Source organism: Ictalurus furcatus, chromosome 13, assembly GCF_023375685.1.
Source record: "Ictalurus furcatus strain D&B chromosome 13, Billie_1.0, whole genome shotgun sequence".
In the NCBI taxonomy this organism is placed as follows: Eukaryota; Metazoa; Chordata; class Actinopteri; order Siluriformes; family Ictaluridae; genus Ictalurus; species Ictalurus furcatus.
Window position 1 is genome coordinate 26,291,741 of NC_071267.1, and position 22,098 is coordinate 26,313,838.

The 22,098-nt window shown below is 42.7% G+C and overlaps 2 protein-coding genes across 2 annotated transcripts in view; one reads left to right on the top strand and one right to left on the bottom strand.

Moving 5' to 3' along the window:
- The window catches only part of wnt3 (wingless-type MMTV integration site family, member 3), a 35,254-nt gene extending 24,233 nt beyond the window's left edge, over nucleotides 1-11,021 (top strand). Inside the window, exons 2-4 of the mRNA XM_053639318.1 lie at nucleotides 1,824-2,065; nucleotides 6,264-6,529; nucleotides 9,211-11,021. Coding sequence (XP_053495293.1) covers nucleotides 1,824-2,065; nucleotides 6,264-6,529; nucleotides 9,211-9,690 — 988 coding nt within the window. The 3' untranslated portion in view covers nucleotides 9,691-11,021. The remainder of the gene's footprint in view (nucleotides 1-1,823; nucleotides 2,066-6,263; nucleotides 6,530-9,210) is intronic.
- A 2,059-nt stretch (nucleotides 11,022-13,080) lies between these two features.
- nsfb (N-ethylmaleimide-sensitive factor b) overlaps nucleotides 13,081-22,098 on the bottom strand; it is a 33,093-nt gene continuing 24,075 nt past the window's right edge. The window contains exons 18-22 of the mRNA XM_053639297.1: nucleotides 19,924-20,058; nucleotides 19,092-19,205; nucleotides 17,343-17,398; nucleotides 17,159-17,233; nucleotides 13,081-16,023 (exon numbers count right to left, since the gene is read on the bottom strand). Coding sequence (XP_053495272.1) covers nucleotides 17,203-17,233; nucleotides 17,343-17,398; nucleotides 19,092-19,205; nucleotides 19,924-20,058 — 336 coding nt within the window. The 3' untranslated portion in view covers nucleotides 13,081-16,023; nucleotides 17,159-17,202. The remainder of the gene's footprint in view (nucleotides 16,024-17,158; nucleotides 17,234-17,342; nucleotides 17,399-19,091; nucleotides 19,206-19,923; nucleotides 20,059-22,098) is intronic.

Sequence of the window (22,098 nt, forward strand, 5' to 3'; positions counted from 1 at the left end):
TTTTGTTTTATGTTTTTTTTTTTTTTTTACTTTTGTTAGACTTTATAGACTTGATGGACTGTATTATAATTGTTATAATTACAAAGTAAGTGATTTTTGTGTGAAAGAGTAACTGAAGTGCTTCTGTTTTATATATATATAAAAAAAACACATTGTAAAGCTTAGGTGTTGGTTTTTTTTTAAAAAAAATAAATAAATAATAAAAAATAATAAATAAAAATATCAGAAAATAAAAATAGGTACCATGACATCTCTATATAGAGCTTTATAATTTTTAGTCCAATATCCAAACAGCTAAAAGTACCAAATAATGTCTGATAAACTAAACTAATAAAATAATAATCTAGTCTAATCTAATAAACTAATAAACTGAAACTAATTTGATGAAAGAAATCTCATAAATCAGCTACGTTTATTAAGGAGTGACTTCAATGACAGAAAAATCACTACAAATCATAAAATAAAGATCCAAGAGCCAAGTTAAACAAGGACATAATTTATCTGTATGTTTCAGAAGGAATACAAGAAAAACATGTTCGTGCTTGGGATGGGTTACACTGCTTCAGGATATCAGCAAGATGCATCGGCGCAAAACCATTCAGAGCTTCATCAGCAGAACTTTGTAATCAATTTGTAATGTAATAGGATGTAGTGATGTGCTTAAGACCTTTTTTTGTGGTAAGGATGCAACTATGGATGCACAGATAGGGTTTATGACAATGAACCCATTTTGTCTGAAAGGGGTGTGGGCGGCTTTATGCGGGAAAGACGGAGACTGTGCTTGTTTAGCGCACCACCAGAAATAAACATCTCAGACACTTTTCACTGGCAAAGGCCACAGCCCTGTTAATAGGGCTGCAGTTGTGTTCGAGCCTGTCATAAGAGCAAGCATGTTAAAACACAGGCAACGTTTTTCTTTCCAAGCTTTTTTTTTTTTTTTTTTTTTAGCATTATGTCAGGCAGAAAAAGAAGGCAATTAAAATGAATTGGTTTCTGGCATGCCTGCTTCGGTGCAGTGGTACAGAGGCCGTGTTTAGGCAGATGCCCACTGCTTAGATGAGCATTGCACTACAATTCTCCTGTCAGCTACTGTAAAACTGCAACACACACGCAGTCAGATGAAGACGGACAGGAGCCAAACGGCTGACTCAGTTCTCAGGTATCAAAGCTTACTTCAGTGATGATGTGCCAATTAATACGAGCTGGCAGGGAAAAAAAGATCGGAATAAAAGCAAGCACTTTAGCGAGATGACTTCAAACAGATGTCTGTGGATGAGCCCGTGCACTAATCACAATATACGAGACAATGATGCACATAATGCAGGTACAGTGTCCTTTATCGGGCTTTGTTACTTATAGTCAGTTTATTGCGATACAAACCTCCTTATAGTCTTTATATCCAGAGAGGATTACAAAAGCAAAGATCATAAAACCTGTTTATCTAAATCATTCAGGCCAAATTTAAACAGGGTGTGTTAGTACAGCTTGTTCCACTATTCAATCTATGCCAGGGGTGGGCAATCTTATACGGAAAGTTCCGGTGTGGGTGCAGGTTTTCATTCCAACCAAGCAGAAGCCACACCTGAATCTATTGAAAGCCAAGATCAACTGATTAAACAGGTGGAATCAGGTGTGCCTCCTGGTTGGTTGGAATGAAAACCTGCACCCACACCGGCCCTTTCCAGATAACATTGCCCACCCCTGATCTATGCCGTCCCTTAAAGCAATACCCTTTGTCCATCTGCTACACGCATCCCCAGTTCCACCCAAGAAATGTTTCAGCTTTAATCTTATGTATGTTTTTTCCCCTGTACCTTTCACAGGTCCCTAGCTCTGGGGCAACAGTACTCATCTCTGGGCTCTCAGCCCATCCTGTGCGGCTCCATCCCTGGTCTAGTGCCCAAGCAGTTGCGCTTCTGCCGCAACTACATCGAGATCATGCCCAGCGTTGCTGAAGGGGTGAAACTGGGCATCCAGGAGTGCCAGCACCAGTTCCGCGGTCGCAGATGGAACTGCACCACCATAAAGGACAACCTAGCCATCTTCGGCCCTGTGCTCGACAAAGGTAAAGGCTCTAGGATTGTTCGCCTCTGTGAAAAAGGACTTGTTTTGTGGGACAAAAAAAAAAAAATTACCCAACTTTACATGGTGTCCCAAATATGGAACTTGAACCGTCAGGTTTGGGTGTCAAGCATGTGCTTGGGGAAGTGGTGGCTTTGGGCTACACATCAAACGGTTGAGAGTTGAAATCCCTGCACTACCAAGCTGCCATTGTTGGGACCTTGAACAAAAATCAATCAGTACTCAATTGTAAGTTGCTTTGGATAAAAATATTAGCCAAATGTAATATAAACACTTCTTTACTTTAACACTGAAGCTACAGTGCTACTTGCTTCAGATCCCATTTGACATGCATCATTTTGAACAAGAAGACTTCTTAAACCCAAAGTAGAACAACTCCCATCATTTCTAGATTTCCAGTTTATTTCCATCTACTCCAACTAGTCTTCTTTCAAGTAGTCATACCGAATTGCACTAAACTAACAGTGATTCCAGTTGTCCAAGATGGCCATGTTTATAAATTACAGCAAGGCATATTGTGCACTAAATCAGGGTTTCTCAACTCCAGTCCTGAAGGATATCATCATGCCCAATTAGCTCATTAGCCAATTATCAAGTGCTCCCAAATGTGGATCAGGTGTGCTGGTAGCATGAAAACCTCTGTGTAGGTGTCCAGAAGAGTCCTAAACCTAAAATCATGCTTTTTAGTGTTTACTATTACCTTTTTTTTTTTATTTTTAGCTATACTTGTAAGGCTTGTACAGTCACGGCAGTCCAGATCTGCAAACGTCAGACAGCAACCACCTCTCGGGTAATTGTCTTGGCTGATTGTTTTTCTGAACCATTCGTATAAGGTACAATCTGTCAGCTTTGGACAGAATATACCGTAGAATTTACTAACGTGTACATTTTAGATGAAATATACACTGTTCATATCTGAAAGGGGACCAAGGATGAGCTTTATATTCAAATTAATATCCATTTTTGGATGCTTCCTTGATTTCAATTTAGATCCATCTTTAATTACATAACTCGTTTAGGTTCTACAGATATCTGTCAAGGTTCCAGAAAGATCACATTGCAAAAAGGATGAAAAGCGTTTGTTCATTCTTTAAACAAAAAGGAGAAACCAACAGGGAAGCTGGACCGGCGTGCACCGTGCTGAGAGATAGCGAGCGAGTCCCGAGCCGAGGTGGCCTGTCCTGGAGGGTGAAGAGGTGCAGCCCTGTGATCAGGAGCAGTGTGTTAGCTTATGTGTCAGGAGGGAGCCGGTCAGCGAGTGCGCGAGTGAATGAGAGAAAAAGAGAGGGGAGGCCAAATGAGATTACAAGCAATAGAAAAGGGATGGGGGGTTCCGCTCAACCCCTACTGTGCGTGAAGGCCGGTATGAGCCATCTCAGTGTGCCTCTTACAGCCCGGCTCCCACGAACGGCCCATTCACACGCCCTTTTGACTGTGTCATGAAAACGGCCTGAAAGGGAATCTCCCATCCTTCCCCATCATGGAGGGAGCGAGGTAGGGAGGGGTGCATGATGGGCAGAGGGAGGCCTGGGGGAGAGGTCAGAGAGGCCTGAAGACAGGGAGGATACTAAGAAGGTAGTGGTGTTTGAGAACATTAGGGATGGCTGTTTGTTAATTTGAGGGTTGATTTAAGAAGCGGGACGAGAAGGAAAAGGAATTAAAAGGGCGAGAAGGAAAAGGTGGTTGGTATGTGTATGTGGCTGTAGAGGTGGAAGGGGAGGTGGGGGTTGCTCCTGTTGGGAATGCCAGGCCGGCTCTGGGCAGAGCTAAGCCGGGCTGTGGGGGTGCGGGTTGCTGGGACCTTTTGTGTGGGTAATACAGTGTGACACCACGGAGACAAAGGCGGATTCATGGGCTCAGCAGGTAGCGGGAGCAGCTCTGCGTTTGGCTCCGGGCCACAGCTCCTGGGGCCATCGGCTCACAGCGCTCTGTTGTAGTCGACCCAGCTGGGCCTGCCAGAACCGACTTGGCCTCAATCGGGCCTCCCACCCTGAGAGGTGTGTGCCCAAACACACAAGCATCAAGAGAAATGAGCAGTGTGTGTTTACGCTCTTCAGAACAATAGAACATAAAACAAAATATGTGCATATTCAGCAAATCTACTAGGAAACTAACAGAACCGCAAACACACAACCCTGCTGAAAATAAGAACTTGGTTTGAGCTACATCCTGTTAAGCAATGAATAGTTTTGCAATCTAATTTTCATGAGATAAATCATCTGTGATAGCTGAATAGAATAGGACCACATCCCTTTGCGTGCCTGCATAATGGATGGCATCATGGGAAAGTCACCTGATTCTGATGATTCATGCTTTCTGTCTAGCCAATAAGAGATCACGGCACCCGCCTCTTGTGTCTTACGTAACACTGTAGTTCCTGCAAAGGTCTTATGCAATAATGCAGGTACTCATCAAAGAATGCAAAACTGAAATGTGAAAAAGATGGTGTCGTAAGCAACGGACTGATGCGGTATTTGATATCCGGTATCTAATCTGATGTTAGAAGCTTGGTTGTTCTTTGTGTTTTTGCTTTGTTTTGTATGAATATGTTGTTAACAGTATTGTAGATTTGCGTGCAGTTAGCATAAGCAGTATACTAATAGAAACATACAAAGGACACACCTGCAGTGTTTAATCCAAACAAAAGTGTACCAGACACCAACCAGAAACCAAAAATGTTACTGGAACTATGACCCAGGTACTAAAATTGGCCCTGGTGCTTCCAGTGGAAACTGAAAGAGGTTGACGTGGTTCTTCAGGTGGAACTGTGGATAAAGTCCCTGAGTTCCTAAAGAATTTCCTGAGTTTCCTGAATTCCTGAGCATTTCTCAATTCCTCAAAAGGTTCCTGGAGTTCTAAAAATGTTCCCATATTGAAAACATGAGTAAAAATCCAGAACTCATAAAAAGGTTTCTGGGTTTCTAAAAAGGTTCCTGTACTGAAAACAGAGGTAGAATACCTTAAAGTGTTCCTGGATCTTTGGAAATATTCTTGTGATTATTTCACGAGTAAAATTCCTGAATTCCTAAAAAAAGATTCGGTTCTTAAAATATTCAGGTAGTGGAAACGTGTCAAGTTTATTAGTACCTTAAAAGGTTCCTGGGTTTCTGAAAAGGCTACTGTGGTGGAAGCATGGCTAACATTTCTGAGTACCTGCAACAGTTTCTGGGTTTCAGAAAAAGGTTCCTGTGGTGGTAAAATCCATGAGTTCCTTAAACTAGGTTCCTATGGTGGTAAAATCCATGAGTTCCTTTAAAAGCACCCGTGTTTTTGGAAATGTTCCTGTGGTGGAAACAGATAAAATTCCTGAGTGCCTAAACAGGTTCTGAAAAGGTGTCTGCAGAAACATGCCTTGAGTGTGGCTCAAAGTGTCCTTATGGCTAAACCACATTTAAAGTCTGTCTACAACATGACAAGCCGGAGATCTCATAGTGGTAGAAACTCTGCATGTTCTCAGGACGTGTATGCATGTGTCTGTACATGTGGGACGTATAGGAATGAGTGGTGTGATGGGTGGGAAAGGTGGTAATGAGAGCGATCAGGCAGTAGCAGGGACTGTTCACTTGACCGTTATGAAGACCTCTGTGGTAGGTTCAATGGCCCCTTAGGGACAGAATCTGGATTAAAAGTGGGAAAGCCAGAGTAAGTGTGCTGTGATTGTGAAACAATGGTGTCCAGTTACCTAATAATCTGTTGCATTCAAAGGAGGAGTAAATCCATCTCTCAGCACATGCCTTCACTGAGCAAACACATACAGCCATCGCTGGTTTTCACTCACGTGGCCTCGGGGGCTCAATATGGAGCGCTGGAGCACCTTTAAGATGACACAGTGTCACTGAAACCCGAGGTAGCATTAGGCACACACGACATGTGCAACAATTGAGACTGTCATGTCAAAGACGTGCCTGTCCTTATAGTGCATTGATATTTCGGAGCACATCACTGAAAATGATCCGTGCCCTTAAGACACTGTCCGATGTGAGACTTTCAGTAGGATTGCAGATGGAAAATCAGGACCCTCGGGATACAGCACCGTCTTTTGGATCACTTTAAAAGCTAGCACCGATCATCACACATTGGAATCTGCTTTTCAAAGCGTCTTCAAAGTATCCTCACTTATGCAGTGTTCTCTTTCCCTTGTTTCTCTCTCTCTCTCTCTCTCTCTCTTTCCATTTCCCTAGCCACTAGAGAGTCTGCCTTTGTCCATGCAATTGCCTCTGCTGGTGTGGCATTTGCAGTGACTCGCTCCTGCGCGGAAGGAACCTCCACCATGTGCGGCTGTGATTCCCACCATAAAGGACCACCAGGTGAGGGCTGGAAGTGGGGTGGCTGTAGCGAGGACGCCGAATTCGGGGTTCTCGTATCGCGAGAGTTTGCTGATGCCAGAGAAAACCGGCCAGACGCCCGTTCCGCCATGAACCGGCACAACAATGAAGCTGGACGAATGGTAAGATTCGAATCATGCTGTTCATACAACGGGTCCACCCACCATACAGGTTCAACAGTGCAAAGGAACCAGCATAAGATCACCTCATGAGTAGATATCATTTGGGTGGTGGTTTATTATTTTCAAAATAGCAATGACATGGTGGTGTCTGGTGTTGATACGAGTGGATCAAGTGCAACAATAAATAGTTGCAGATGAGTTAGTACCTACAAAGTGCACCTATATGGTAAGTGTACTTGAAAACATGCATTTAGTTACAAGGCAGGTGTATCTAATGAACCTGTAAGCAAGGTTAAAAAATTCCCTTAAGGAAGGTTTAAAAAAAAAAAAAAAAAAAAAAAAAAAGATTTGGCTAATAATAACAGCTTTTGGAAGACATAAAGTACAATAAAAGGGAATTAAGTGACTAAGACAATGAACAAAGCTCTTCTTATATTGGCCGTGGGTGGGACTCAGCCACAGCTCAAGGTGTTAAATGCATGACAGATCAACTGTCAAGAATTGCCTGATCTCTATTCGGAGTGCCTTTTAGCCCCAAAAGAAGCATTTATATGTGAAATTACTGGGTAATTACCTCCCTGATCTTTTCATACCTCGCATGTCTCGCATCCCTGCCGAATTCCGTGACAGAGGTGTAAACGCAGTTAGTGGTTTTGAGGGCGGTGGGAGGGAGGAGAGAAAGAAAGCGGCAGGGCTCGGGATTTTCGCCCGTCAGCTCGCTGCTGGAGTCGATTAGCACTGAGGCTGCTGAGGGGCAATTGGCAAGACCACACCACAACACAGCGGCCCTTTGATCTGCGCTCGACAGGAGCAGCGAGAGACCACAGGGGCAGGCAGAGAGACAGGCAGCCCTGTCAGGACCCCAGGCCGCCCCACCTGCCTCTCACACACCATTGTTCCCGAGCGGGCCACGGGAGGTGCCGCAGGCCTGACGAGTTCAGGACATGATGTCAGAGGCCTTGGCTGGGCCCCGGGGGGCCCGCAAACACCTGCCTTCCGCCGCAGCTGGGGAATTCTGCAGCTAAATATAGCCAGGGAATTAAAGCAAACAAACCAAAACAAAGGCAGAGTGCCACTGGCGTGCACGCATGAGCAGGACTTCTTATGAGAATTAGCTAAGCACTGCACCCACCTGCCTCTGAGCTCAGCAGCTGCGTAACACCTGTAGCCAAGGCCTGGCACTAAGCACTTGACCAGGAGTATTACAGGAAACCAGTATAGGAGCATCTTCCCCTGCACAAACCCACACTTTAACCATTACAAGCTATATTTAATCAGCATATGAAAGCAATAATGAACAACACGTGCCCCATTTTGAATTTTAAGGAAGGGACGACCTACTCAGTACTTCATAGCACTGGGGACTAAGATTTGCTTCAAAATAGCAAACTTTAATACCTTCTCAGGACCAAATCAAAGGTTTCTCTGCGAACATACCCCAGGTATCTCATTACTTAATCTCTAAGCCTTTCATGAGCAGGAAAAACTTGGCTGTTGCTGCCTTCATGTGCTTTCGGATGGTCCTGTGACCCATTCGCCAAGTCATAATTATAGAGTCGTTGCATTCAAGTTCAACTCTAACATTAGCTGGTCAGCTAACTTGATTAATCAGTGGCTATTTAAATGTTGTATTTCTAAAAATGAATTACTTATCATAGGCCACAGAAAGCGTTCTTTCCTCCAAACATGATGAAAGAGTAAATATCAATAGCCACTCAGGCTTTTTGTCCTTTCCAGGGCTTTTATCCTTAACAAGGCTTATTTCAGATTCAGGCTTTCTGTGTTGTATCTACACAGTAAAGGCTACTGCATCAACAGGCAAAATGTGAAAGTCCAAAAACAAAACTAAGATCATTTCTAAAGACAGTGGAATATTCACACTTTTTCCAAAATGTTTCCTGAATGTTAGTACTTTTTCCAGGTCATGAAAATTCCATACATTTACAGACTTCCAGAGCTGTGTAAGTAACTTCAAAACTGGGGTATCAAAACGGTGTACGAAGTTCTGACTTGCAATTAAAACTTAAGGGAATGCTTGTGCAGTTTTTAGGTTTGGAGTTTGTATTCAAGTTCATTTCAATAGCACAGGAGCAGCTGTGCCGAGAGGAGATGCCAGTAACAAAGGGTAAATCTTCATTTTCTTTAGTACATAAAGCTTCTATTTAAAACGTAAAACACTTGGGGCGTGCTCTCATAGGAAAGTAACCAACAATGGGGTGGTCTGATATAGTACTTAAGTCTGAAGTTACTGTTAACCACTTGGAATTTTATTACTTTCCTATAACAGCATGTCCTGAAGTGTTTTATTCCACTTATACAGCAACAATACGTCAATGACTCCAATTTTTTTGTATTTATTAAAGAACGAAGCATTGTACTTTCTGTCGGTTTAGAGTTACATTTAATGTTGTGGAACAGCCATGAAACAAGCTTCTCCTGTTATCAAATGTCTCTGTCCTGAAACTTTCCCGTTTTGGAAAGCTTTACCTTTACCTCTGACTGTTAAAAGCACGGACACTGGAGACTCCTTCCGTAAAAGTAAAAAAAAAAAAAAATTTAACTTTCACCAGATCAACAAATTCACACATTTCTAAAACACATTTATGTGGCGCATCCTCCATACAAGTCTCTCTGTAAGATGTAGGATAACCAGGTTCTCATATGTTTCTTTTCTCCTCAAGACCATCCTGGAGAACATGCACCTGCGCTGTAAGTGCCATGGCTTGTCAGGGAGCTGTGAAGTGAAGACCTGCTGGTGGGCGCAGCCCGACTTCCGCTTGCTGGGCGACTACCTGAAGGACAAGTACGACAGCGCGTCTGAGATGGTAGTGGAAAAACACCGCGAGTCCCGGGGCTGGGTGGAGACACTGCGAGCCAAGTACGCCTTCTTCAAGCACCCCACCGAGAGAGACCTAGTCTACTACGAGGGCTCGCCCAACTTCTGCGAGCCGAACCCGGAGACTGGCTCGTTCGGCACACGCGACCGTGCCTGCAACGTGTCGTCTCACGGCATCGAGGGCTGCGATCTTCTCTGCTGCGGCCGCGGCCACAACACGCGGACTGAAAAGCGCAAAGAGAAGTGCCACTGTATCTTCCACTGGTGCTGCTACGTCAGCTGCCAGGAGTGCGTACGAGTCTACGACGTACACACGTGCAAATGAGGAGCAGCGAAAAGTGCAGGGGTGGCAAGGAACGAACTAAAGACTGCAAGAGATAGGACTGAGTAGCCTATGCGTGTACACACACACACGCACACGCACACACACACACACTTACTCACAAGATTGTATTGAATACAGAACACATACCATGGGTAGTGGCACTTTGGTACCTGAACTTTTAATATCCTTTAATAACAGTCGAGCCTCTTTTCTGGGAGAATTAGCTACCATGTGATTACCACTATCATTCCTGATGCATTCCTCTTTTTTTTTTTTTTTTTTATTTATTTCAGCTGTGGTGTGTGAAAAGAGTGTAGCACATTATTACCTGAACCCTCAATGTCTTCTGGTGTCACTCTACCCGTCACTCTAGCTCTCTGATCGTCTCTCCTCAAGGCCTGGTGGCTGAAACCGTATCTGCCCAACACATTCTCACACTACGCAGACATGAACAGAGCTGGAGGGGGCTGGTGAGAGAAGAAAGGGGTGAAGGAGGGAGCGCGCTTACTTAACTACTGATCATTCGAAGCCTGAAGTGCATCTGATGGCTGGGGTTTTTAAGCCCGAATAGACTACTGTTACTGACGTAATCCTCATGCTTTCCCTAATGTCTTCCCTGATCCTGCACAGGTGCACCAGTTAAAGGAGCACTCCAGCGTTTTTCAACACAATGACCATCTGTAACGTACGTGTAATTACCACATACGAGAATTTCAACACATTTCTCTTCACACAGAAAAGTACAGAAAACTTACCAAACAGAAGTCTTAGGGCAGTTGTTGAATTCCGTCAGTCAATGACTACGTTTACATGGACAGCAGTAATCTAATTATTGACAGTATTCTGATTAAGGTGTTTACATGAGTCGCTTTTAGAATATTCCTTTCATGTTCCTGTTTTACGTTCGAGAACATAGATCGATTAACGGTACGTCATTACGTCCCCACGCCATGCCGTCCGACGTCCCTCCAGAATTTCACGTATCGACGTACAGTTGGTCTACGTTATGGGACCGTATACAGTTTTGGGTGTTTTTATTTTTAATTTTATGAACGCTTCAAGTGCGGTTAATTATTTGTCGTGCTGTACGTGCTAATAGACGACTGCTTGAAGCCGTGGGCTGCGTCCCAAACCGTGTACTTACCTACTATATAGTAGCTGAAATATGTGTATTCGCCTTCTACACAGCAGGTAAGTACGCGGTTTGGGACGCAGCCGTGCTCTCTGGTTTGGCGTCAAACAGTCGAGCGCTGCCGTGTGTGTACGTGTCCTGTCGCACAATGCGGTGAAAACTCCCACACGACATTGATAGTGTGATTAAGGTGTGTACATGTCTGTAACGCACGTCGATAATGCGACTAAAACAGGAATACTCCACACGTCTTAATTCCATTTGCGTTTACTCAGAGTGTGACTTTAATCGGATTAAGGTCGTCAATAATCTCTGTTTACATGCTAGTTTCTTAATCAGAGTATCGTCTTAATCGGGTTCATATCGGATTATCGTTGTCCATGTAAATGTTTAAAATACGTGACTAAATAATGCGAAACAGTAAAAAACGGGATTATACACTGGATTCCCTTGACAAATTTTATGAAAATTTCTCACAATGGAAGTCTATGGACAGTTGTTGAATTCTGTCGATAAACGTTTTAAAATTCACAACTAAATAAATGCTTTCAAATAGCTGACTAAATAATGCGACGTTACACCTGCTACGCTGAATTTGATAAAAAACTCTTATATTGGAAGTCACTGATTTCTGCCAATTTAAAAAAATAAAAATAAAAATACTAAATAAGGCAAAATGTTGAGTTACACCACATTTCATTTACACGTTTTAAAAACTCACTTATAAAAGAAGTCTACGGACAGTCAACGAATTCCGTCCATAATGCTTTCAAAATCGACAACTAAATAAGGTGAAATTAGAACTGTTACACTAGCTTCCAATGACAAGAAACTCTCTTATAATGGAAGTCGAAGGGCAGTCGTTGAATTATGTCAAAATTCATGACTAAATAATGCAAAAATTTACTGTTACACTGGAGTCTAAGGGCAGTTGTCGAATTGTGTCGATAAAATTTTTAAATACACAAGTAAATAACGCAAAATGATGAGTTACACTAGATTTATCCTGCATTGAAAATTAAAAAGCTTGTTTAATTTACTTAATTTGACATGATTTGATCATGTATTTTCAATGGCCTGATTAAAATCCAACTCCACGCTCTCACATGAGCTGAGGATCGAACCCAGGTTGCTGGCATTCCGCAACTGCGACGTTACCGTGGTGATATCCCATCACACACGTTTTAACGAAGTTAATTTAAATACTATAGTTACAGTACACGTCAGTTCCGACATCCCCAAAAGATTCCATATTTTTTATGTTACTATTTTACGTGAATACTACGTGAACTGATCACGCTCACTTTACACAATTCAATCTAATTAGTTAGAAAAGTTGTTGAAATTTAGTTTAGCATGCGCAACGAAATCGCATTTTGATGAGAAACGTGATATTTTTCCTTAAATCTAATCGAATAGAACTCTAAGGGCAGTCGTTGAATTCTGTCAATAAAAGTTTAAAATACACGAATAAATTACGTAACAAATGACGTGTTAAACTGGGTTTCATTACAAGAATCTGTTTTACAAGTCTAAGAGCAGTCGTCGGTGTATGGATTTATTTTTCCAAAATATTTTTTCTGCGATTTGTAAATAAAACTCGTAAATCTATAGAGTTTGTCTTTTCGGAGACATTTTTAAATAGAAGAATATACGGTTATGATGAAAGTTACCCGTGTGGTCCTAATGGAGCATGAACCACAAAACAAGCGGATTTGTTTCTGTATAGTTCCAGTGTTGGACAAAACTTTATAAGAACAGCTTTCTCTCATCTCATCTGTCTCGTCTAAACACTAACCGGAGAAAATTTGAATTGGCATTGATTACGATCAGGTTTATCAACAGAAATTCCCTTTAGACTTCCATTATAAACGAGTTCAGGGTACACAGACTTTCAGCTCATTTCTCAGACAACTGAACTTCCGGTGTGTGGTAATCTTACATAGCGTAAAGATGTGATGTATGGAGAGTAGGTTGAAAAACACGGGAGTATTCCTTTAAGTAGTCACTGACCTCACACACTGATCGACATGTACAGAAAAATAAATGCATAGACATTGCCTACTGAATATGTCCAGAATTATAGGGGGGGGGGGGGAAGAAACGTTGATGAAAATAATGCTGAAATGACTCAAATGGTACAATGTTAGCCATGAGATCAACTCTTATGTGATGCGTTATATATATATATATATATATGCACACACACACACACACAATATTATTATATATACACACTCAAACTTCATGTGCATCCGGAGTTCTAGAGTGAAATTTGCACTTTCGAACACACTGAATAACGGAATGAATGTTAGGAATTATATATAACCATCTAATCTTCTCTAACATCTGTAGATCTTGGAAATGGGGGGATAAATTGGGAGACTTTACAGGTTAAATTCTCAAATCTTTGCATAGCTGCTGTTTGGACGTTCAAAGGCGACACGATCCGAGTGTCCTGACCCGAGTGTGTGTGCGATGGCTGATGTCGTGGGGGAGGGTACGACGGGATGAAGGGATGACTGGCTTCACAGACAAACAGACAGGCCCAGGGTTCCATACATGTTCCAACAGTCCTACACGCATCCCATTCATTAAATTTAACTACAGAAGGAGAAGGTAGACATTAGCGCTGCCTCCTCGAGACGGAATCGTCCGCTGAACATCCACAGCCACATCTACACATCGTCTCCCCCTTCCCACGAGGAACTCCACCCAGCATCACTGGTCATTTCAGCACTCCCTTTCCTTTCTGTTCCTCCCAGCCCGCTATATATCCAAAGTTTTGTACAAAGTTATTAATTCCCTTTCTTTTCTTTTTTCTCCTTTTTTTTTTTTATTTTATCGTCTGGAAATGCTATGTTTTTATAAATATTATTTATTATACAATGTATATATCTGTATGACTGAACTAAGATTATATATTTGAAGAACGACTTACTGTCTCATGCTTTTGCTTCTAAACTCTGCTTTTTTTCCTCCTACTATATGGATAAATTGCTATATTATTGCTTATATGTTTTTTTTAAAGCTAGACATACTAAACTAACCAAACTATATTATATATACGTGACCTTACAGGACACCTAGTTAACCCAGTTTAACTTATTTGCTCATCAGTGGTTAAGAGAACGGTGGCCCAAACTGTTTCCAGTTTCCCACGCAGCTCTAATAAAGGGTAATGATCTTCCTCTTGGCTACCGTCTCAACCTGCATGTAATCTGTCATTTCAGTGCTCAGTGCTTACGTCAGCTCGTGGCATCTCCTTACACCAAGCGTAAATGACAGAGAGAGAGAGAGAGAGAGAGAGAGAGAGAGAGAGAGAGAGAGAGAGAGAGAGAGGGAGGGAGGTGGTCATGAAAGAAAAACTCAAGCTTTAAACATCCTGGGAATTCCTGAGCACAACTCGATGACACCGTAGGACAAGAAATCAGATGATACTCCACATACAGCGCACATATTTTCTGTGATTTCAATCATTTATTTAATATCTTTCTCCTCATGTTAATATGATTAAAAAAAAAAAAAAGTTTTCCCATATAATAAAAATAATTTTCATTACAGCAAAATCATTTACTTGTAGGGGGCGGGTGGGGCGAGTGGGGGGGGGGGGGACCACCCCACTCTTATCTGTTTCTCACTCATATATAATTAAGTGGAGCGCGATGGCGCAAACAGTCATTCCAATAAACATTTAAGCTGTTAATTAGATTTAATTCACACCGAGAGGGATGGATAGCTAACGCAATTCAACAGATATACTAAGAACAGGAATCTCAGACAAGCATGATCAGTGATGTCATGATGGCTCGAATAGAAACGTTAGAATTTCTACAGCTAACTTTAGGGACTCATTGTGTGTAAAAGATTTTACCGTACTAAAACGTCTCATGGGATTCATAGCGGCTTCACGAACGCCGATTTTCTTCATACTCCCACGCGTATGTCGATAAATGCCAAATCAGCCGTAGATCGTCAATACAGTACAGCTGATCTACGCTCGGTCACGCACGCAAAACTCCATAAAAGACCACAGCGAGTCCAGAATGACAGCTAAACGGCGCAGCGTGCATTAAATCAGCACCACGTTAACGCTCGCGTCTTTAAAAGGGCGCCATTACTTTTGTTGCGCGCATAAGTATTCGCCCCCTTGAATTCATGTATTTGTTTAGAACATCTCTAAACAAACATCGTCATGAAGACCAAGGAGCTGCTGCTTCTTTCTTCTTCTTCTTTTTTTTTTTTTAATTGGAAAAGTATAACTCGGGATTTAGTGACGTAAAAATAAATAAATAAATAAAGGAATCCGCCAGAGAAATCTGTAAAGGATTTAAAAAGGAGATTAGTCGGACAGCGTATCGCATTAGCCACACTTACGCGACACGCTGTACGAGAGAAACCAACGTATTAGGGTTGTGAGATATTGATTATGATTCTACCAGAACCTCAAAAAAAAATAATAATAAATTTTTTTTTTTTTTTTTTAAAAGGCTACTATTTCTACCAATTACAGGTTTAAAGTGGATTTTTAAGTGATTCTGCAGTGATAAATGTTCAATATGGCACTTTTATACAGCAAAAAAAAAAAAAAAAAAAAATGGCAGACATTTATACGGTTGATGCTTAAAAAACAAACAAACAAACAAAACAAAACAAAAAGAAGAGTATTTTTTTGTTTAAAGCGTAGCAAAAATCATAACGGCTGGCAGGTTTGGTAATATAAGGTAATATAAAATCGCCAATCGTTCAGGGACGATAATATCGTTTCATCTCACACGCCTACAGTCCATCATGGAGCTAAAATGAGGAAAATTCCAGAAGTCTTTCACAAAGAATACGAGTCTAACTGTAATTCGTCATTTGGATTTTTTTTCACCTCAAACACATGGCATAATGACTAAGGCACCACTTTAGATTAAACAGGAATGTTTAATGCCTAGGGTAAGCATATACACACACTAATCAACTTCAACATACCTTATTTACACACACACACACACACACACACACACATACACACAAATCCAGTTTGGATGGGGGTGTTAGCAGCCTTCACCACTATAGCACTGATCACCGCAGTGTGTACACACACACCCCAGTGTCCGTGTGCAGTGTTCGGTGGAGTCGCTAACCCGGAGAGCTTGTGTTGGACGGGACGGCGTGACGGCGTCGATTCCGCAGCAGCACTCGGCATGGCACGCCTAAAAAGAACAGCGAGTCTTGGATTTTTAACTCGTAGTACGAGTTTCACACAAACCGTATATACAGTTGAGGTCGTAAGCTTACACATGCCCTGCAGAGTCTGCAAGATGTTTAAAAACTATTTAAAATGAGGGATTAGAAAAAACTTCATTTAGGTTTTTTTATTATTATTATTTAGTCCGGCCACGAATAAACTATTTCACATAACCGATGTTTACATCGAGTCCACAAGACATAATAATAACTGCATTTACACAAACGAACCAGTTCAAAAGTTTACACACCCTTGATTATTAATCCCGTGTGTCGTGACCTGGATGATCAACGGCCGTGTTTACGTTCTGTGAGAGTTCTTCACGAGTCCCTCGTTTGTCCCGAGCAGTTAAACTCCCCACTGTTCTTCAGAAAAAAATCCTCCAGGTCCTGCACGTTCTTTACTTTTCCAGCATCTTCTGCATATTTGAGTTCTTTCCAACAGCGGCTATATGATGTTCAGATCCGTCTTTTCACACCGAGGACGACTGAGGGACTCGTACACGACTATTGTGTACAAAAGGTGCAAACGTTCACTGATGCTCAAGAAGGCGACACGATACATTAAGAGCCAGGGGAGGGGGGTGTAAACTTTTGAACAGGATGATCGGTGTAAACTGTTATTATTCTGTTTACTGTTTTCACTGCCCTTCTGTTCTTCGTTCTTCGTTCTTCGTGCTCCGCAGACAACAAAGTATCCCGGATTGTGTTTCGAAGTCGATAAACTAGGTGAGAAAGGAATGCGATGTCTATTGAGGGGGGCACTTACTTTCAAGCGCGCCGCGCTGCTTCAGGTGGTGTAACGTTAAGGGCTGCTGCGTGTAAATCCACGGGAATGAAGTGAGGGGGGGGGATGTGTTGAGAGGTTTTTAAACAGTTTTTAATAAACACTTGCGTTTTGTGTAACCGGTCTGCCTAAAAATGACCGGATACCGTTGCAAATTTTATTATTTAAAAAAGGAAGGAAAAGAAAAAAGAAAAAAAAAAGAAAAAAGACACGATTACTAAAAGAAATGAAACAAAAAAACGGTTTTAAAAAAAGAATGTAAAAATAAATGAAATTAAAAACACAGAGTTGGGACACATCGAGTCGTTTCTCACCGTGACAGCCGGCGGGTGTGTGGCCGTGCTCCAGCGGCGGCGCTTTATAAGGTCACCTGCTTATCAGAGCCCAATCTACAGAGGAAACAGGAACGGTGCAGAAAATAAAGCTTTAAATAAACGCACGCTTAACTGATTCACGTTTAACGCCAGATCGGAGAAGAGAGAATGCAGCAGGACTTACGCGCCCTCTTCTGTCAGCAGAGCCAAAAACTTCTTAACTCTGTACTCATGTGGCATCTAAAACACACACACACACACACACACACACACACACACACACACACGTAAGAGAGGGCAATAAAAAAGAAAAGGAAGGTAACAAAAAAACAACAAAAAACAAAAAACGGGGCAACAGTAGAGTACAGTGGGTCGACAGTGAGGTTCATTTACATTCCCAATGTGATCACATTTTCTGGAAAATTCTATGCAGGGTGTATTGGGGTGTGTCTCTGTGTGTGTGTGTGTGTGTGAGGGAACGATCGAAACGCAAAAAACAAAACCAAAAACAAACAAACAAACAAACAAACAAACAACAAAACACACACAACTTCTCCCTTGTTTGAAGACCACTAGTTCCTCGAGGGACGGTTGCTGAATCGAAACGCGTCCCTAAAACATGGAGCGCGTCCTGATCCGAATATCGGGGTGAGTAATGTCGGATACGTTCTCGAGAAAGTCGTACACAGGCGATAGAGCAGCGTTAAGAGCTCCACACAGGCAGGGATTAGTCAGGAAAATGAATGGCTGTGTACGCCATAACTTATCTCTCCTCGTTGCCCGTGGCTGTTGGAGTCAGAAAGCGGGCGAAGCAAAAAAAAAAAAATAAAAAAAAAGGATTGGGGGGGAAGGAAAGAAAAAAAAAAAAAGGAGGGGGGTGGAAAAAGGAATGCAAGGAGGGAATGCGAGGAAAAAGAGGTGAAATCTGGGAGGGCCGTCACGTCGGAGCAGCGCGCCTGCGTTCTGCATGTCCCGGCAGACTTGCTCTCATACCTCCGCGGGAGGGGGAAATGGGGGGGGGGCATACCACAGAAATTACGGCCGAGCATCCAGCACAAACAGGACTACGACTCGTAAACAGCGACGCCGCAAATAATTCGACTCCTGACGAAGATCAGTAACGCCCTTAAGTACTCCGATTAACCGCGTATAAAAGCATGACGCTCTGATACAGACGGAGCGCTCGCTGGAATTTCATTCAAGTCATCATGACTCAAAGTAGAACTCGTACTTTAACGCGCACTCGTTCGCGGGTCCTTAATGTTTCCTCCGCTTAGCTTGCTCTAGTAGATTAAGTACAATTAATCAGATCTCTCGGATCAGATCCCCCCGAACGGAACACTGACTAACACTGGAGACTCCTTCCCTAAAAATTACATACCTTTCACTCCTGACAGAAAACAAAAAAATCTTTCATGTGTTAAACAGTGGCGCGGTTTTAAATTCCGTTCGTTAGCTATCGGCTCGGGTTTACGTGGATGCCCGGTGGACGAGCCGTTACTATAGAAACGATAACGTATTAGAACGTGCACGTTGATTAAAAACCCGCGATTTAAAGCTGCCGTTATGGAAAACTAAACCAACGCCTCCTGGTGCAGAATCGAAGAGCTCACCGGTGCTGTGCTGGAGCAGCAACGTTTTCAATACGGCCGAAGCGACGCAGGACGCAAGCGAAGCTACGTCACGTGTGCGAGTTGACGTGTGTCTGGTGACGGAGGACGCGAGAGACGTTTTTATGTGACAGGGAGGACATCTGGAACACCTTCGTTTTTGTTATCACTTGATGTTAAATAATTAAAACTGATAAGTGACACAAAGCTGGCAGGATTAATGGTGAGAGCCGTGAGTCAGGGACTTGTCTAGACACAGAGGAAGGGGAGCACTCGCGCGCGCACGCACGCTCTCTCTCTCTCTCTCTCTCTCTCTCTCTCACCTGCAGGGACATCTCAATGAGCATCTGAAGCTTCTTAATGCCGAGCCACACTCTCTTGCTTTTCACTTCCTTAGCAATCTGCGCACGTTCATCTTCCTGGAAGCCTCCCAGCAGCTTTAACACACACACACACACACACACACACACACACACACACTTTTCTATAACACAGTGTCTTAATGTGCTCATCTCTACAACACAACCAGGATAAACATTTCTAGATGAAATAACTCCAGCAGAGCTTTACTGTTACGATCAGAACGACTCTGATGTTAAAGTGAATCAGATTCCATCTCATCGGATTTATCTATCTATCTACCTACCTATCTATCCCTCCATCTGTCTGTCCAACTCGATCCATACACCTATCTATCGGTCGAACTTTATACACCCATCTTGCTATCCAATTAACTTTATCCACCTCCCCCCATCTGTGTTCTTGTTTCCACCTCTCCATCTGTCCTGTCTGTAATTTATCCATCTGTTTATCCACCCATCCTTTCATCATTAATCCGTTCATCAATATTCATTCATCTCTCCATTTATGCATCTTCCCACTTATCCAGCTCTCTAGTTATTCTTTCACCATTAGTCCATCTCTCCATTTATTCTCTCACTCCCATTTATCCACCTCTCTAGATCAATCTATCCATTTATCTGTCTCCCTATTTATTCACCTTTCCATCTCTCTATCATTCTAGGCAGCCATCTCTCACTTTATCCATTACTCTAATCTACCCATCTCTCTCTCTCCACCCATTCTCCCTCCCCCCCACCATCTCTCTCTCTCTCTCTCTCTCTCTCTCTCTCTCTGTCTCTCAGTGAGTCTGACCTCCAGGGCCTCGATCAGGTGATCTCCTCTGGAGATGTTGGGGATGTGGATGGTTGTGCTGAAGGCGTCCAGCATGCCCATCTCCTGCAGCACGTCCTTACGGCTGGTGGTGCCCAAGATCAGCAGCTTACGACCCTACACACACACACACACACACACACACACACACACACACACACACACACCTCATCTGTTATACTTCATTTTGTGAGGATGAACAAGTGTAACACACACACACACACACACACACACACACACACACACACAGGTCTGCATTATCTTTACAGAGCTTTAGATGGTCAGAAACACAGTGTTTCTAATAAAATAAAGCATAATAAAACATAAATAACTTACTAATAAACTAACCATAAATCTATGAGGGGAGAAAATAAACCCGCCATAGAAAAAGTCTATAACAGTCCCAAGACTAAGAATAGTCCAAGTTAAGCATGTACGTTTTAAATCTGGATTTAAAGACAGTTTAAAGGCAGAGCTTGGGGGGTGGGGTGGGGGGGGGGGAACATGGCCGCCATCGTCGTCTTTAGTTAGCAACAAGCTAGCTAGCTAAGTGTGATGAGTGATGTACGTTTACCTCCTCATAACTGTATTGCTAATGTTCTCGATTTAGCAACCCACACTTACCCTAACCCTAACACCCCTCCCCCGCTAGGTTTAATAAGATCGGGGTAATGAGATTCTTGGTCTTCCCGGTAAGGACGTTAGCTGCTGTTTTCCGAACAAACTGAAATTTCCTAAAAAAAAGAACGAGTCAGTCAGCGGGGCGGCGAGCCAGCAACACGTTACAATAGCACAATCTAGAGGTTCTAAAAGCATGACAGGAGATCTAAAAACATTATACGGGTAAATTTATGGAGCGTGCGATGTTTAACAAACGCGTCCACGAGAAGCTCTTAACAAGCCACGGCTCTCTCCTTCCAAAACTTTCCAGAACGTTCAGAGAAAGCCGGGGTAGTTATAGATTGTCGAAGAGGTAGGTCATTCCCAGAGGCCCAGGCGAGCCGAGGGGATTATGGGTCGCCCTCCTGTGGCGCGGGGGGGTTCGAACATGCCAGTGCATGTAGATGAGGTGGCACACAGGCGGCAGGCCTGCCAGGTCCCCACGCTCTCACAGGACCTTTCAGTCCTGCGTATCCCGTTCACGGACTCCCCGCTGAGCTCGCGCACACACACGCAGGCTCGGCACGGAGGAACAGAGCCGCTGCTGTTCACCCCGGACGCACAAAAACACCACGCCATAAACAAAACGCTGACAATACACACCCTGGCCTGAACACACGGACTGTGCTCCCTCAACAGCAGCAGCATTCAAACGGCTCACAAACGCGTTTATAAAGAATTATTTTAGGCCTTAAAGCAGACGATTGCATTTCTTCTAAGCCGACACACCGATAGCTGATTTTGTTTGAAAGCGTACACCGTGCTGGTTATGACTTTGTAAACAATCCTAAAATTCTTTAGGGACGTTACGTAAAATGTAAATTCTCCATCTAAGTGGATTTTGTTTGCTCTACTGTTGCCCTGTAATGACTTAAATAAATAAATAAATAAATTGTTGGCCACAACGCAAAATGCACAGCATGTTTGATTCACTTCCTGCAGTCTAGTCCAGTCAGAGTCAAGTCGCTACTACGGTCAGAAACCGATGATGATGATGATGATGACGACTTGAGGATGCTAAAGGTGACCAGAAAGGTGGGCTTGTCTAAGAGTAAAGTCTGGTAAGTGATTTAAGATTAAATCCACAACACCACCACTGTTGGACCTGTTACACTCAAATCGGCCCAACACACACACACGCACGCACGCGCACGCACACACGCACACAATGCCAGGTTCAATGTCACTACTATACTAAGAATGAACCACTGAACAAATCAAATCTGCTCAGTGCTGCACACTTTACCTGGATAGACAGGGTGGGGGGGGGGGGGGCAATAATGGGCTAGTTAGTGATGTAATTGGTCAATAAACCAGCATGTGAGCATATTTACATATTATTTATATTTACATATGCATATACATATTATATAATATTATATACATATTATATAATATTATATATATATATATATATATATATATATATATATATATATATATATATATATATATATATATACACACACACACACAAACACACACACACACGTTTAT